The sequence below is a fragment of the Nipponia nippon genome, unplaced genomic scaffold (assembly GCF_047370975.1).
Source record: "Nipponia nippon isolate SJK-2023a ecotype South Korea unplaced genomic scaffold, ASM4737097v1 scaffold_3, whole genome shotgun sequence".
Lineage (NCBI taxonomy): Eukaryota > Metazoa > Chordata > Aves > Pelecaniformes > Threskiornithidae > Nipponia > Nipponia nippon.
In genome coordinates, this window is record NW_028262347.1 from 112,846,592 (window position 1) to 112,864,326 (window position 17,735).

The 17,735-nt window shown below is 45.7% G+C and overlaps 1 protein-coding gene across 8 annotated transcripts in view; it reads right to left on the minus strand.

The window, feature by feature from the left end:
- SH3PXD2A (SH3 and PX domains 2A) overlaps nt 1-17,735 on the minus strand; it is a 273,771-nt gene that overhangs the window by 75,638 nt on the left and 180,398 nt on the right. For 2 of the 8 annotated variants that reach the window (XM_087765179.1, XM_087765176.1), the window contains exon 7: nt 6,971-7,018. The exons of 3 other annotated variants lie outside the window; for them this stretch is intronic. In XM_087765179.1, coding sequence (XP_087621305.1) covers nt 6,971-7,018 — 48 coding nt within the window. Of the gene's footprint in view, nt 1-1,703; nt 1,943-5,601; nt 5,622-6,970; nt 7,019-17,735 lie in introns of those variants that run through there. 3 more of the 8 variants (XM_087765183.1, XM_087765184.1, XM_087765181.1) reach the window with 3 other exon arrangements.

Sequence of the window (17,735 nt, forward strand, 5' to 3'; positions counted from 1 at the left end):
TTGAACCACAGGCAGTAGCAGGAATAGAGGGAGAAGACTGTGAATGGACAACATCAAAATTTTTATTATAAATTTCACCATAGCTGTTCATTCCAAATAAGCATCATGTTTCTGTTCACGATGAAGCAACTTGACTTGCATGTTCCGGCTTAAACCAGTGCTAATTGGGTTATCTAGGGGGTGATGAGATACTTTCCCCTGTTTCACACTGCTTCCCACACAGTCCCTTCTCCAGTCCAGAATGGGGCAGCATTATCATCTTCCTTCAACCTATTTATGCAAGTAGCACCTACAACCCCTACTTTTAGTCTTCTTAAGATAAATACCAGTTCTCTAACCAGAAACAAAAGCCATCATGGCCTTATGTTTATGCATGTGCACCAGCAGAGAATTCAATGTGTGGAAAGGCAAAGGGAGCAGGGGACATGCAGGAAGCTACTTGCTAAATAGACACCCCAAATATCTTCTTTCCTCTAATTTCCTGGACAGTTTTCATGGGAGTAGAGTAAGGAAAAAAAAAAAAAAAACAAAAAACCCTGAACACAAAACACAGCATTGGCTTGGTGGCACGAGCGGTGCTCATGTGATGCACGTGTCCCTGCTGGGAACAAGGAGAGGACCATGCTGGAGCGCAGGCTGGCAAAGACCCCGCTGTCAGCCACCGAGCCTGAGCCAGGGACCATGTGCCAGGGCAGCGCCCTTGCCAGGAAACCCGGAGAAGCAGCACTTCAAATCCACCTCAACAAATCTGGCTCCGAAGTGGGTTTACAACAGTCCGGCAAGATAGGTTATATCTGCACTCACATATCCAAAACCCAGCAGGACTTCACGATGCCATTTACTCTGTCCTGCCTCAGGTAAGGTACTTGCTGCAGGAGGATTTCTTTGTCACTACAGTGGCTGCTGCAACATATACAATGACTGTTTTAACAGAAGCTTGTATAAGTGTTACAGGGTTCCTATTAAGACAAAAAAATAGGGTGATAAATTCCTTGGTCTAGGAAGTAACCAAGGTCAAACTTGTTAATTTACAGCTACAGCAGATCCTGCCTAGAGGATATCCCCCTTTGGAGGGGTGGGGTCCCTGGGGTTCCCAGAGTGATGCTTGCCCAGGATTAGGCACTGCACAGTGGGGAAGACTTCAGTAACAGTAAAGGAGGAAAGAAAGGAGGAAGGAGAGGAGGAAAGAAGACAGAGAAACAGCTCCTCCGAGTAACAAAAGGCCTTAAACATTTTCTGGGTAGCTTGGTTTAGGTTGTTAGTGTATTCTCAGGATGCCCGCAACATTGCTGCTATGTCAGACTGCAGGCTTTCCCCCCAAAGGGGATTCAAAAGAACACAACAGGCAGCACCACAGAGAGCACAGCACCAATTACACCCGCTGCCGTGGGCGCTTCCGCATCCCTGCCAATTAGTTCAGGTCTAATTTGTAACACAGGGCACAACATCGCATTGAAGAGTAACAGCCTGCTCTGTGTGAAGCACGCCAGAGAAGAGGGATGCAGAGTGGGACGAGTTCCCCAGCAAGCTCACATGCATGCTTCAATGCCTCCCTGGCATTACAGCCCCACTTTTTTAAAAGCCTCTTCAGCCTCCTCTCCCCCAAAAAAGCAGAATTAGTGTTTTGGTTTAGCTCCAACCTGCAAGCCCTCCCCAGAGCAGAGTGCACGATAGATCGCGGGCTGAAATAAGAGATTGCTTGCCTCTCCGTTTCTTTTTCCCTCGAGTCCGTTTCCTGGTTAAAGTCTTGAGGATACCCCTCCTCCTCTCCATAGGGCTCCACTTTACAATCCTCCTGCTCCTCACCTCAGCGATTCCCTTCCTGGGGCTGGGCAGAAATGTCATCGGAGCTTGTCCATGCCCCTCACAGCTGGCACTATTAAGTGACACAGTTGCACCCTGTCCCCCTCACCAGGCAGCGAGGAGGGAGCATCATTCCTCCCGCTGTACTCAGAGACCGACAACTACTGTGAAAGCCTCCTAAATAAGAGCACAGAGCACCCGTTCCAAGCAACGTCTTCCTCCTCCTCCTCCTGTGTTGCAACAGCTAAGACCTATGATGGTTTTGCAATAGCCAAAAATTAAAACCACCAACTGGACTCCAAAAATAAAATCATCTGGATATGGAAATCTGAGACTCCTCATCTTTGCCAGAGTACTCTGTTGTTATCAGGCTATAAACATGTCTGCTCTTTTAATCTGTACAGCGCACAGGCTTTTATATTGCTCTTTTATGATTATCAATCAAATGTTTACAGATTCAGACTAAATGAATTAGTACTGGGCTGGTCAGTGGAAGTTTTTCAGAAGAAGCCAAAACCACAGAAACGGTCAGTGAACACCATAAGGATGATTCACAGCTGAACAACCAACTGCAGGTAGTCCAGCTCTTCCAACCCAGGCACAACTGCTGAGGACACGTGCAGGGTCTGCACGCAGGGGCGGCTGGCAGAAAGCATCCCCGAGCATCACAGCTTTCCATACGATAAAGTCAGAGGTTCACACTTTTCTGTGCACAGGGAGGAGTAACTGTGGTAGCTTGGATCTAGAACTGTGGTTTCTTGTTAAAGCCAATTCTTCAAGGGTAAGCCTTTACGTATCTCTGGAAAACTCCTTTTGAGGAAGGAGAGGGGAAAAAAAAAAAAAAAAAAAAAAAGGAAAAAAAAAGAATACCCAGAATAGCAGCAGGCCTACTGAAAATCCTCCAATTGGTCTATCCCCTCACGACAACCATATGCCCAGCTCTAAACACATGGATTTTCTTCCCCTAAAAACGCTACCTCTTTTGTATCAGAAGGACCACATCACTATGATAAATAAACATTAAAACTGCATGTTTCCTTGGAGCCTTCTACCAGTGATATATCTCCAAGTATTTTAAGATAGAGAGCTTAGGTCTGCCTAAAAATTGGGTTAAGTGTCTGTTGCACACAAGGTAAAAACCAGACTTTACCGCGTAAAGCACACAAGATTACACAATAGCTCACGATCTCACAGGGGTCTTGGAAAACCAGCTCCTAAAATAACCAGTTCCTAGAGTAAGCAGTCAGATGAGGCTGATGAAGCCTCCTACAAATCTCCTTGGGGACAATATGGATTCAGATCAAAACAATGTTTCTAAGCCTAGGATCTCTCTTCTATTCTGTGGGGGTTTTTGTTTTGTTTTGGATTTTTGCTTGTTTGTTCATTCTTTTGTTTTTTGTTCTTAATGTGCCCTAAACAATCAGACCTTTGACTCATCTCCTGGATACTCCTGCTCTCCAGCCTGTCACTCTTCAGGCCCCTTCCCACTTACAAAATTCAGGCTGTATTTGCATGTCAATTATTCTTGGAGGTAAAAGGCCACGCACAGCTTATGGCAATAGTAAAGGGGATTCACCTCCATCCCTTCTGCCAGACAGGAATGCCCCCAATCCTAGCAGTGTTTAACTTCAGAGATCAACAGCTCTTGGTGTAGCAGTCCTGAGCCACAAAGCTTAGGGACAGAGACAGAAGTTCAGCACCACCCATAGTAACTAAAGGAATTCAGCACAAAGTCCAGTCCAGTCCAGTCTCCGGGTCTTAGCAAAACAGTACTGGCAAAAATCCCTTTGCCTCATTACAGATGAAAATAAATATTTGGATAAGTCTATCAAATGGGTTATTAATAGCCTATCATTTCTGTAGTTCTTTCCTGAGCTTGGCCAGGTAGCTCTTTTATGAAGAACAAAGCAACTCCATTGCATTTTCAGAAAAGAGTTTCAGAAGCAAGTGACACCCTACTGTTAGGCAGAGATAGGATTGAAAGCAGAAAGGGAAGGGTTTGGATCCGACTGCTTAAGTAATTCAGAAGACTCAAAGCCAGAGAAGTGGCCTAAAACCTTGTCCAAATCCCAAAGAATGCCTGAGAATAAAGCAAGGTTGAGCACCATGCACCCAGTGATGGCCAGGTCATCAGGCAAACCCTCTCACCCCAGGTTAGCAGCCATGATTAACATACAAGCAGTTTCTCTGTAAGTGAGCATCCATCCATGCACCTTTCTCAACTCCACAGCACTCGTGCTCTGCAAGCCTTTCAGTACACGGGGCAATAGCTTCCTTGCAGAGTAGCTAAAACTCGTCTTTCTTGTTATGTTTCTGGCTATACATGCAGAAATCTGGTTTAGATGGTAACTCCATGAGCTGCATTAAGTCACCCCTGGCCCCCTGGGTGGCTGCTACTAACAGCTACAGGGAGCCCAAGGCAACAGTATGCATTGCCACCAAGAAGGGAATATGACCAGCAGCCACAGCAGCAGAAAATTAACCTGATGCCTGGATTCGTTCTCCAGCATACGGCACACCTAGTATTTTCCAGTGCTTCTAAGAACCAAGATCTAGATAAGCCTTCAAGAGTTTGAAACAAGCGGTAGCTTTAAGGTAGACTGTTGCTTCCAGCACTGGAGTACGTGTCTGACGCACAGCTAAAACCAGCAGCAAAACACAGCCCCCACGAGGAGCGCGTCAGGAATGAGCTTGGCCCATGGTAAGCGGCAGGCACTCTCTCAAGCGAGTCCTCCGGTTCAGTTCTTCCTTCTTTGCAGTCCTCAGCAGCATTTCCAACAAAATCCTGACAGAGAAATTCAGTGCTGACCTTTGCCAAGTGGAGCTTGTTAGTCTCAGGATTTTTATTTTTTATTTTTGATCTGCTAGGTTTTCAGATAGAGCCAAGAAAAATTAGAGGCAGGAGGGTGAAAGGAAAAAAAAAGTTGAGCCCTCTTTCCACTCCTTCTTGGAAAGTTGGCTCTCTGAACAGTGATTCCAACCAACTAGGTTACAGGTAGCAACAGTTAAGAATACTTAAGTATTTTGCACACAAATCTGTTAAACTGCTTAGAGATTTTCACACAGCTGCTAGACAGGGTCTTCCACCAGGCTGAAGTCACCTATGTACTCTGGCATTTGCCCCAGTCACTTGCTCAGTGGTGCAACACATTCACATTCCTCCACATGGCATGAAGCAGACCAGCCAAGGAATTTAACGGCAGTTGGGGTGACCCAAACTAGTGCCCCACCACAGCACCTCTCAGGATCTGGCTGTATGGCACCCGTCTTTTTCCGAAGTAGGAAATTAAACCACTTGCAATCCTTGGTTAGAGTCTCCACTTCGTGGAGCAGGTTCATGCCCTCATCTGGAGCTCAGGCAGCACAAACTGGCTTCTGTTCTAGTCTCCAACCCCCAGCCTAAGACACAGATATGTACTACGTGGGTAAAGATCATATTCAAATTCAAGTCTGCTCTGTCAGCCTGCCACATTGGGATACAGCCCATGGCAGGTCTGGACTGAAGAGCAGCTGTGTTGGAAACTGGAGATTCATTTGGATGAGAAGTAAACCCAAAGGCCACGTGAACTGAAACACCACGGGGAGCTAAGAACCTGACAGATGTACCAGAAGAGTTCTGAGCAGGACTACGTATCAACATTCACCTTCTTGAGCACCATGCAATGCAATTAATTGCTTACATTTGCCCTGTCATCATGCATGGATTTTATTTGAAGCCAAACTAGCAACATGCATTTAGATAAAAGCAGTCAGCAGAGGGGAAGAAATTTGTATCTGTTAAAGATTTCACTTCCTTACCCTTCAAGAAGGATGAAAGCCTTGGCATTCAGTTTGTCATTTTACACATAGAAACATGAAACAGTCCAAACAGCTGTAGAGAGTCAGAGAAACCCATCCTCACCCCCCAGCCAGGTAATCTGAGGGCTTCTTGTCATTCTTCCCAAGCGACACCACCTCTTCTGTCTCCTCAACACGTTTCTCTCCTGTCTCATTCTGTTTCTCTGCCTGAACTCCCTGGTGACCTATCAACCACCAGGCTCCTGTGACTGAATACTTCAGATATTTCTGCACTTTTATATCCAGCTACCACCCTGAAATTAGATGCACTCTGCTAAGATCAGGCAGAACCTCCCCCAGGGATATATTAAACCTCTGTCAAGGATAGCATTTCTGAAATCACAGCAGTCTTGCTTACTAAAAACCTCAGACAAGCAAGCACTCATCCATTGAGGATGGTGGAATTTTGTTCACATACTTTGAACAGGGCATGAACTTGAATATTTACCAAATCAGGTACAGAAAGCAGCAGGAGTGTTTCCATCTTTCCTTGCCTTGAGACCTATGTGTGGCCTTAACCGCCTGGGTGACCAGGCCAGCATCCTGTACAGACACAGGGTCTACAGCTCGTAATCATTTTTCCTAAGTCTGAAGGAAGACAAGACCTCTTCTCTGGTATTTCATGTCAGGTGACAAATGTTTGCAGAAGAAATCCACTGGTTACTCAGGAGAAGTCCTGATTCCTTATACTATAAAGCTTAGTTCTTGTATTAGACTACTTCCCTTCAGACCCTGACACCTCACCTAGAAGTTGTTTCCCTGCTCCCTCCTCCTTCCCAACTCCTTGTGACAAGGAGTCTGATGCTCCCATGAAAATTTTGCAGCTTCCTCAGAGTCCCATGTTTTCCATATAACCTTTCTACTTAACTGTGGAAAAGCAAAAGAGCACTTCCGAAGAACAAGGAGCACAGTCACCTTTCTCTCCTTTACAAGAGAAGATTTCTCACTTTTGCTCCTGTTCTTCTCTCATCCATCCCACAGGGGATAGTGAGAGAGCAGCTGTGCAGGTACTTAGCTGTGGCCAGGGTCAACCCACCGCAAGAGGCGAAGCTGCTTTGGATTGCAGCTTTGAGTTGGGCGAGGAAGATACAACACAGCAAACTACCATCCACTGCTAGCAGCAACATTAAGGTGAGGCAGCAGTTACAAAAGCAAAGCTCTTCCTTATCAGAAATAATGCATCATGAAAAACCAATACACAAGTAGACAACAGATCCTGGATATCCACTGTTAGAGACTCATATTCAAGACAACTCCAAAACCACACACAGTTTGAACTACAGACTTCTCTTTTTAATAGCATGCAGAACACCAAGACACAAGAATTTACCTGGCGTGACACTCTTTTTTGGAGTCTCAGACAAAGTGGACATCCAAACTTGAAATCCAAGAAGAGGGCAGCCATGAAAAGAGAAAGTAATTAGAAAAACAAGAAAACAGTCATATCAGAAAGTTTGAAAGTTAGTCAGGACAGCTTTGAAAGCAATGTGATGTTTTTCCTTAAGAGTGGTGTTGGCATGATAGGGACTCAGTTCATGGTCAAGTCATCATAAGAACTACCCAGTTAATTTTTATGTTTTAGGGGACTTGCAGAACTTATGAAACTGATCTGTAGTGATCCGATTTTGAGATCTCGGAATAAGATATGCTCTGAGCTTATTCCCAATAGGACAGGGAATGCATACCAAGAGACAGTTTGACTTATTAAACCTCAGACCTGCAAAAGTATTTAGTTTTGCAGCTGTTAATGATCCCCAAAAGACCAACAGGCAACTCGCAGAGATTGAGCTTAGCAAACACATGCAAGTTTCCACAAGCTTTTGTGTTTTGTTACCCTGGAATAGCATTAAGGAAAGTAACAATAGACAAATAATACTCCATGGAAAAGAGACCAAAGCTCCAATAAAGGTACATTCAAAGTGTAACTAGAAATACAAATTTTTGGCCAATGAATATGAGGCAGAAACCTGGTTAAGGAGAAAGCTAATAGAGTTGCTACCAACAAGGTCAAAAGATTTCCCTCCCCCTCCATGAAATGAGGTGTAAATACTTGGCTTGGGATTCTGGGAATAATCTTCAAATGTTAAGTGGTGGTTTGCTGGTTTTTTTTTGTTGTTTGAATACACTGGAAGCATGTTTTAAGAGTTAGGTTTGCCCTCATTTCAAAATAAGAACCAGCAAACATCCCCCTTCTGTGGTATGAAGGAGGTAAGGACAGCTGTTACTCTCACGTTGCCTGGGAGAAGAGACAAGGAGAGGTGTTTATATAATTGGCTAAGAATTTCCTAAATTCTGACAAACAATTCCAAAATGCAATTTTAAAAACTCATGTGCAATGGGGAACCCAGTTCTGGACCCATCAGTTTAAGAGCAGAAGATCACTCTTCAATCACTTGGATAGAGGGGCAAGCTATACTGGTGGCCTTGTCTATTTGACCTGTTATTGCCTTTTGACCTGCAGAATATCACCAAGACAGCCAAAAGTCAGTAATAAATTCCTAGTACGTATGTAACTGAGAAATTGCTAGCATGATACAAAGCATAAGAAACAGCTTTCAAACCTTCCCACTGGAAACCACAGGTCCAAGAAACACATTGCTGCGTTTCCTCAGCACTAAGGGAATTGTGAGGTTTTGAAATCCTTTCTTTAAATCAGGCACACAATTTTCATTGCGTTAGAGCAAAACTGGAATTCAGATGGATTTGGTGTTTTGCTTACTTTTCAGTAAGTTCTCAATAGCGGCAGTCTGGAGAAAAACCTGAAGTCTTCCAACCGTCTAACTCCCAAACCCATGCACTGCACTGTCACAATACAGTACAAAATACACTGTGGTAAATTACAATAATTTACTTTAGATTGCCATTTAAGAAAAAAAGAAAAAGGTTCTGCATTGGTACAGTACAACAGGAAATCATCTGGCAGAGTAACTTGTGCTCTAGCATATGGAGGGAATATACAGCATGTTTCTATTACAGACTCAGGGCACGCACGGGAAAGGGTGTGAAGAAGCTGTTGTCAGCAACTTGTCTATTAGCTTTTGAATAGACTTCCACTGCCTTCAGGAACAGGATTATGAACTTCAGTCAGCTGTCAGATCCTTCTCCAGACAGAAGAACCTGAATATGGCAGCGATAAATAAAGCAGAAGATGTATTGCAAGAAAAAACTGGAAGATTTCGAACAGTTTGCCCCAATCCAAGCTGGCAGCAAAAGGCTGAAACAGCCAACCATTAAAGACAGAGGGAATAAGCTGTGCTTAACACAAGCTTAGGGCTACCCTGGATCTGTCTGCCCAAGAAGAGAGGGAGTTTAAACCTAGATCCGCAGTAGCCATATCTACAAATGCCCCCTGTGAGATCTCACGGAACCAAACTCACCATGAAAACCAATTCTGTTAGCTTCTATCAATTTTTATTTCTTTGTAAACAAAGTCTTTTTTGTCCGTATCAAAACCATCGGTCTCAGCCAGAACAAAAGGGCAGTCTAAGTATTAACCAGTAAACAACCCCACAGGTCCCCAACGTGGGCTCCCCAGGCCCAAGAAGCAGCATAAAAGCAGCAGCACTTCTCGGCTGCCCTAGCCTGACAGCAGCTAGATGTGGATGAGGTTGCTTCTGAAGCAGAAGACAGCTAGCATATTTCAGCTGCTCCTGCACATCTGCTTAGCATTAAACTTCCTTCTTGGGGATTTTTTTTTTTTTAATTGCAAGACATTTAAGCTCTAATTGCTACCAGCTTCTAAGAGTTCCCCCTACAAATAATAAAAATATCAGATATTAGTGATGGATTCCACTTCACAGAGAGCTCATCGAAGAGCCGCGGAGGGAGCCAGGGTTCGGGGAGGAGGTCAAAGGCCCCAGAAGCATGCTGCGCCCAAGCCAACAAAACACAAGCTTTGAACAGCCCCGGGTTTCCCCTTTAGAACAGAGTTTTACTGGAATTCTGCATGGGGCTTGGAGCCGGTTTCCAATGGGATTGGTAACAGTAAACTAACAAACCCTTGCTTCCTGCCTCTCCTCTCCCCTGTTGCCGCACAGCCGAGCACCGGCTGGTCTCAGATGACTTTGAGGCGGGGGGGGGAAATCTCAGTATTTGGAAGGGAAATTAAAGTTGCCTGCTCAAAGCAAGCCACTCCTAAGGCAACGGCATCCCGATTCTGCTCCTAACACCAACCCCCACAGCCCCTGCTGCCGGCTTCAGCTGGAGCCAGAACAAACCCCTCTGACTGGAATTATTTTTAAAAGCTCAAAAGAAACACGGGTCCATAAATTACAGTTAAGCCACAGGGCCGAGGCGGTTGTGAAGAGCACAGAGGAGGCTCCCTGTCGGAGCCACAATGCACAGAAATAGCAGCAGAGCAGGCGCGTTACTGGAAGTGGCTGCTGAACCCCATCCCAACCGAGCTGCCACCACGGAGGTGGGCAACCCCCGGACGGGTCAGCTGGGCTCCTCAGGTGGGGAAGAAAAGGAAGGAGCTGGGGAGGCAAAGGCTTTAAAGACATAATTAAGCCTGTTGCTGTGATTTACAAAACACATGAAATGGATTATTTTAGATTTCACCAGAAGCTTTTCTGCTGCCAGTGAGACTGGTTTGTTTGCTGCTCCCCCCACCACTGGCAAGAGAACAGGCACCAGACTGCTGGGGACCAACAATTTACACTTGCAGTACAGCTCCACTTATCTCATTTTAGCAGCAGACTTGTGTGCAGTTAGAGCAGAGCAAGCTTCACGGAAAACCTACAAAAGCTAGAGTCAGTCTAGAGTCAAATAGGCGAGCTCAATGCTACCAAAACCCAGGAGATGCCACGTTCACGGTTCACAACAGTACTGCACATCCAGGTGCGTCCCTGGTCCAGCAGGTGCAGAGAAACTCCTCCTCCACAGGCATTTTAGCAATAGCTACTGATGCAGGTTTCTTTTTGTCAGTAAGATCGCTTAAAATGTTCAGTTCAACGTTGAGTCCAGCATCCATTATTTAATACTGCTGTAAAGGCTATAATGAACACCCTCCTAAAGATTCACAGGTCGTGTATCGCTGGGGCTATCAGGGACCTTTATAACAAACTTTTTTTTTTAAACTAGTGTCTGTATAGCTGTCTAGCCTGTTAAGCTAGATATTTCCAAACAATATTCCTGCAGTAATTCCAGGGAATTGAATCATACTGGTCAGGAGTCTCAGCATGGTTGTAGTTCTGGCCATATAGCCCCTGCCCCAAATGATTTTTGAGAAGTTAGCATGGGCCAAAGACAAGTCCCAACAAGTGACCTGGAGGTGGCTACCTTGCTTTGGAGGGTAAAAAGAGTTTCATTATACAGGCACGACCTGTTCTATGGAAGTTGCCTTCCATAGGAGATAACAGTTCTAGGTCCATTTAATTAATAATATTCTTGTTCTCATGAAGTCCTGTCTTAAACATCAACTGGGAATACTGAAATCTCCCTGCAGCTGTTAAGATGCATCTTAAAATACTAAGAAAATTGTTATAAGAACAAGTGGCCATGCTGAAGAGATGCTGACATCTGAGACTGCCCCTTTCCGACAGTGCAATTCTGTAGGTCGTTAGTCCTCTCCATGAGGAAGTACTACTGGCTCAGTTATTCAAGGACCACAGTGGTGAGTGCAGCTGAGCATGTTGCAGATTCATTTCCCAGACATACACCCTTCTTGTCTTAACTGGAACGGTGAAAGGATACTAAGCACTACCAGAACTATACTGGCTTCCTGGGAAGTCAGCGATCAGTGCTCCACTCCACTTCAGAGGACTTCACTGGTGGTCCAGTAACTGGCAGTGATTCCTCAGACTGGAGCTGGGGGAAGTAAATGCTTCTTCTACTCATTACTGCTCAAATAAAATGCATTAAGAGAAAAATGGGGGTGTTCTCATCCCAACAGTGGTATAAATTAGCAAGAAGTGGGCGGACCAGGCTGTTCCTTAGAAGTGTCCATTTCTTAGAAGTGGCCTAGAGCCTTCTTCACTGTAATATTAGTCACATACGGCAGAACAGAAAACAAATTAAGCCTTTATTTCAACTGAGATTTTGGAGGTCAAGCCTGCCAAGGAGTTGGTACAAATGAAGTGCCACGTTGTTGTCCTGGGCGCTCAGGTGGGACACCTTACTGCCCAGAGCAGGTAAGGAACCCCAGAGGGCCAGGCTCAGCCTACTCAATCCCTCCTCTGGCTCCTCCAGAGCTTCTAGTTGTGATTTTTGCCTCCACTTCTCCCCTCATCACTTCCTTTCTGCCCTCTTCAGACAAGTTGAGGAACAACCTCCTCCTCCTGACAAGGTGAGGCTGCCCATCCATACAACCAAAAGCAGGAAGCTCAATGAAGAACCCCAAAACTGTATGGCTTGTTTCTGCTCCCATCTGCAGACAGAGCACCATGCTCAGTGTTCCCCCATACCCTTGTGAGCCATTTCCAGACCCTTCATCCCCCAGACCCATTAACCATCCTTTGTCAGCCTATCTCCAGGTTTCTCTCCTCCAGCCCCTTCCCCTTCAGTTGGGGCTCGACACTTTTGCTAAATGGGAAGGCAATAAGATGCAATAGTACTAGACTAGGGGAGGGAGAGAGAAATACTTGGTGTTGCTAGCCTCCCCCAGCAATGGAAGTACTTTTATCAGAGAATTACTCTGATACAGAGTCTACATGTAGCTCTACAATATGGCTGTAAAACAGTTCGGAAAGAGGAAAAATGCAGATTAGCCTTAATCTGAATTGGAACCATTTTCACATGTTCCTGGCTTACACAATTAACTCATTCAATTAGGCCAAGAACAACAGACAGACAGAGAAATGGGAGGATGGCACAGAAAGGTTGCAAGGGTTTTGATCTATTTCAAGTACTACTGCTCAATGCACCCTGCTGAACTGTACCATTGATGTTTCTCCCTCCAGGCTCCAGAGGGACCTAAACAAAAGCAACATTTGTGCTTGGTGCCTGACCCAGGGTGGGCCTGATCAGCCATCACACTTCCTAGGTACCACAACGTCCTGGTTTCAGCTGGGATAGAGTTAATTTTCTTCTTAGTAGCTGCTATAGTGCTGTGTTTTGGGTTTAGCTTCCCATGCTCTGCTGGGTGCACAGAGGAGCTGGGAGGGAGCACAGCCAGAGGGGCTAACCCAGACTGGCCAAAGGGCTATTCCATACCATACGACGTCATGCTCAGTTTATAAAGCTGGGGGCAAAAAAAGAAGGCACGGGGGGATGTTTGGAGTGACAGCGTTTGTCTTCCCAAGTAACCGTTACGCGTGATGGAGCCCTGCTTTCCTGGGGATGGCTGAACACCTGCCTGCCAATGGGAAGGAGCAAATGAATTCCTTGTTTTGCTTTGCTTGCGTGCACAGCTTTTGCTTTACCTATTTAACTGTTCTATTTTATTTTACTTCAATTATTAAACTGTTCTTATTTCAACCCACGAGTTTTCTCCCTTTTACCCTTCTGATTCTCTCCCCCATCCCACCAAGGGGGGAGTGAGCAAGCGGCTGTGTGGTGCTTAGTTGCTGGCTGGGGTTAAACCGTGACACACAATGACAGATTTATTTGCTACTGTGATTGCTGGGCAAGCAGTAGCCACCCCCTGTCCCCCACCAGAGCAGTTTAAATAAGTTTTCCTTGCTCTTATGTCTGTGGGATGTTCATGCCTCATTTTTAAAGCAAGTATTTTAAGATAATCTTTGAAGGAATACAGAGATATATCTGATTTTTTTTTCCCACTGGGAGACTGCGTTTTAAAGTAAACCTCTCATCCCTGCAGACATATCTCCTCTTCTACGTACTTGAAGCAGAACATCTCCTCCAGTCCCCATGCCATCTGTTCAAGAGCCAGTATCTTAAAGGGTACATCCTGAAAAAAATATTTGACTAGTGGGTTATCAAACATGCAAATCCAGCTAAAGTGCATGAGTAAGAGGATTGGCAGAAGGCATTAAATAAGGCCTTTAATTTTAGTCCTATTCACCACGTTCAGCTGCATCACGAACAGCCTGTGCAGGGCTTGTACTCGGGAAGAGGCACTGCATTTGTGCAGGGGTTGGGGGCAGATGTGCTGAGCCACAGTGACGAGCCCAGCCAGCACCTTCTTCTCCCCAGCAGAAGTGGCCGCTCCGGGAGCGGCCAGGGCTCCTCGCCTCACCGGCACCACGCTGCAGACCAATCTCAGACCACTTCCACTTGCCACGTAAGCAGAGCTGCCTGGCGTACGCTAGACCCACACACACTGCTTGGAAAATGTTCACATCTGGCTTTCACGTGACTTGAGCATGCCTCAGAAATTCATCATCTGGATAACTCACTCCTGCAGGGGAGAAATCCACAACCAGAGAGCCCTTTCCCAAGTCAGAATGGAGCACCAGGGCGAGAGGATCGTGTGCTCGACAAACTGCACAGTGACATGCTCACCAGCTGCATTTCCACAGCCTCATACAGTCCTTCATCCTTTCTAAAAGTACAAACGTAAAGAAAACTTAGTCCCAATTTTCTACTCTATTGACTTCTGCAAAAGCCCATCCTAATCCCATTCATAAACGCAGAAGTATCCAGGATTGTTTAGTTTTTGTTCTGGCAGCCATAGCTCCTATTAACTCTTTCCACATGGCAAGCAAGGACTGCTTCCCACATGATCACTGTGGTACAGCCCCTGCACATACAGTTGTGTAGCAGTTCTTAGTTTTGCTGGGAAGTGCCTAGAATACCCGAACGCTAATCCACATCTACAGCTGTACAAACCAAGAGTATCACCCCTCCAAGGAAAAGAACAGCCTCCAACACTGCTGAGGAGGAGGGCAGAGAAGCGCCAGCCATTGCACTTGGAAAGTCACAGGTATGTACACACCCACACTGGGGTTCATGCATAGCTCAAGAAAAAAAAAGCAAGACTCAAATCCCAACTGCAAAGAAGTCACACTGCCAAGCACAGAAAACGTACTGCAACATCAGCATGTTCAGGCAGCCTGTTTTAGCTGGCAGCAGACTGAGATGGCCAGCTGATGCATATGTTATAACTCCTGCTGAGCACCTTATAAGTAATGCTTCCAGCCATCTCTGGTGAGATGAGCCACTCCATCCAGAGCAGACTGGTGAGGACGCTGCCTGTCACACAGCCCGGACACAGGCCAGCCAGAATGTGACAGGCATAAAACCATGCACAAAGCTGAAGGCACTCAGGGAGTGCTATTTTAGGGGTGAGTGCTCTCAACAGCCTAAGGACACACTCTGCCATCCAGGTTTCCTTCTCACAAGAGAGATTCAAGTTTCAAGTGCTCACCAGCCTGAGACTAAGTTATCTAAAACACTCAGGTAAGAGGTCTGCTCCTCTCAGCCAGCCAGACCCGTCTGTGCTGTGTACGGATTCCTGCAACAGCTGAGGATCATCACCCTCCACTCCAGGTCCCAAGTGCATTTCTCACCTGCCTTATCTAACATGCCAAAATCAAAATCCGATACCACACAGTTCTCTGTGCAAGAGAGGAAAAACCCACGCAGGCAGCATTAATACCATCTGCCACCGACAGACAGAGGAGTAAGGCAGAACAGGAACAGATGGAGAATAGAGAACTCCTTAAAACCACAAGAAATGCCATTACGTCCTCTAAGGTACCCAGTGCTTTCTCAGCACTCAGCTGAAGGCTCTCCAAAGCATTCGCAAGGGTGCACGCAGTTCTGCCATGGCTGTGCTCGAGCCACACCTCATACTTGCAGTCCTTCCCTGCCCGCCCAGCCTCCCTGCCCTCTCTCCCCGACACGGGGCTCCACGCAGCATTGACACTGAACTGGGAACAGTGAAGAGCACAAACACATTCCTTTCCCTAATCCTGTACCCTGTCCCCACACTTCAGTTTAAAAGCCAATGATCAAAACAAAAACCCACACAACACACAAACAACTCTTCCTCTTATCCCATCTTCCTCCCACCCCAGCATATGGGCCACCCAGAAGACAACAGTGATCCTATACATCTAACGGGCCACATGTCTTGTCAGCAGAAAGCTGAAGCAGTGCAGAATAAAGTCTCCTATCTGCTCTTCTCTTCAGTAGCCTCAGGCAGAAGTCCAAAGCATTTCAGTTTAAACAGTGACTTTAAAAATATGGTGTACAAGGAGAAGTGCGAGATCAGTTTTCTCCTGCCAGAATACCACAGGCTGGATTTGGAGTGTGGGATTGGAGTGGACAGATTCACATCTTGACTGAAGATGCAGAATTGGGTCACACACACACAGATGCTGCAAGGAGATTAAGTCTGCCTGACTTAGCTGAAGCTCTTCCTCAAATACCACTCTGTGCCAACGCACCTAAGCACAGAGCAATAGCCCTGCTTTGGAAAAAACACAGCGTAGATGTTCCTTCAATTATATGAAGAACTTATTTAAAAAAAAAAAAAAAGACACTTACAGGCTTGTTAAAAAAAAAATCACGAAAGAAAATGAACTGTTTTGGGAATTACTGCATCAGGCAAAAGCCAATAAACTGAACAGAAGTTAGAGTTTTGCTAATTCACTAGTTGAGGAAGAATAGTTCTCCATCATGAGAAGAGGAAGCTCAGTCATCAAGGACTGAACTGAGGATGCACATTGAGATGATTAACTACTGACTCCTTCCAGAACCAGGCCCAAGATGTACATCCCCAGTAATTATATGCTCAGGTTTGTTTGGTCCTCAGTTGCTATGCTTCTGCCTACTCTATCCTTCTTTTACTACTAAATCCTTTATCCTCCTGTTAAAAAAAGAAAAAAGCTATGTGAGAACCAAAATGTTCTGCCAGAATCTGCTGTTTTTAAATTCCATGCAGTAATTAGTACATACAGCCAAGAAGGTTAATCGTATGATGGAGGAACAGATCCTGATCTCTGATCAAGAGCTATCCTGTCAGTACATGCTTGTGAAGTTACAAAATAGCAGCTGGCAAACTGCCTTGTCCAGCCATCCTCATCAACAGGCCAAATGGCACCAAGGAGCCAGTCCACCATCGCTGTTTCTGCACTAATTGCAGAAAACAATGCAAGGAACACAGCACGCACGTGTGATTCATCAGGACACAAACAAGAGCACATGTCTCAGTCTGCAGGGATCATGTTGTACCACAGATTTCTTACAAGGATTAAGACACCAAGCCCAGGCTACGTGGTTTAAGATGTTCCTGGGACCTTGCCATGAGCTTGGACACATTTAGATCCCCATTCACCACCTTAAAAGAAAAAGATTAACCTTCCCAGCTGAAGCTTTCCTTTCAGATGGAGTATAGGGAGACAGACTCCCGAGACAAACACCAGGAGAGCAGAATGACTCAAACTAACATTTAAATTTAAAAACAGCCTAGCTTTGCTGCTATCACCAGGGCTCAGATTCATTAAGCAATAACCAACTGCCTGCTTCATTACTCACGCACTCAACACAGGTAGCCCCAAGACATCTGCTGCAGTCACCACCCTGACAGAAGATGCGTTGCCTCATGCTGGGATTTACCATGTTAGTTAATTGTTTTTTTTCCAACATCTTTAGTAACACACTCTTAGATTTGGTCCTTTTGAGAACTCATTTAAAAGGTTCAGGCTTCCTCTGGCTCAGAGGGGAAAATGGAGACAGATTTAACAGTCAACTGAGTAAGTTAAGGCATGCCCATAGCACACCTGCAGTTGCATTCACAGCTCTAATATTAAAAGGCCATCCACCACTCCAGATGACATCCCATCAATACTGCAACAACCTTAAGGCAAAGGAAAGGCAGCACCGTGCCTCTTTGGAGAGGTTCTTCCTTCTGCCTCCACTGCAGCCATCTCCTACAAATATCACAAAATATCTGCCAGGGCTGGAGGCTGTATGTTCCCTCCTCTCCCTGTACCTACACGTAGCTAAATGCCTGCTGCAGAGCTACGAAGCTGGCAGAGCTCCACGCTCAGTTGCGCCAACAAAGCTTTGTCCCTAGGGTCGGCATCTCAGCCCTGCAACAGGTAGAGACAGCTCCAGCCACGCAGCCTTGCTGGTCCAGTTAATGGCTCACACATTTGTGACTCCGTTGAATGATTAAGCACAGAAGGGCTAGCACACACCATTCATTTTCACCGTATCGCCTCAAAGGAGGCAGTTCAAACTGAAGT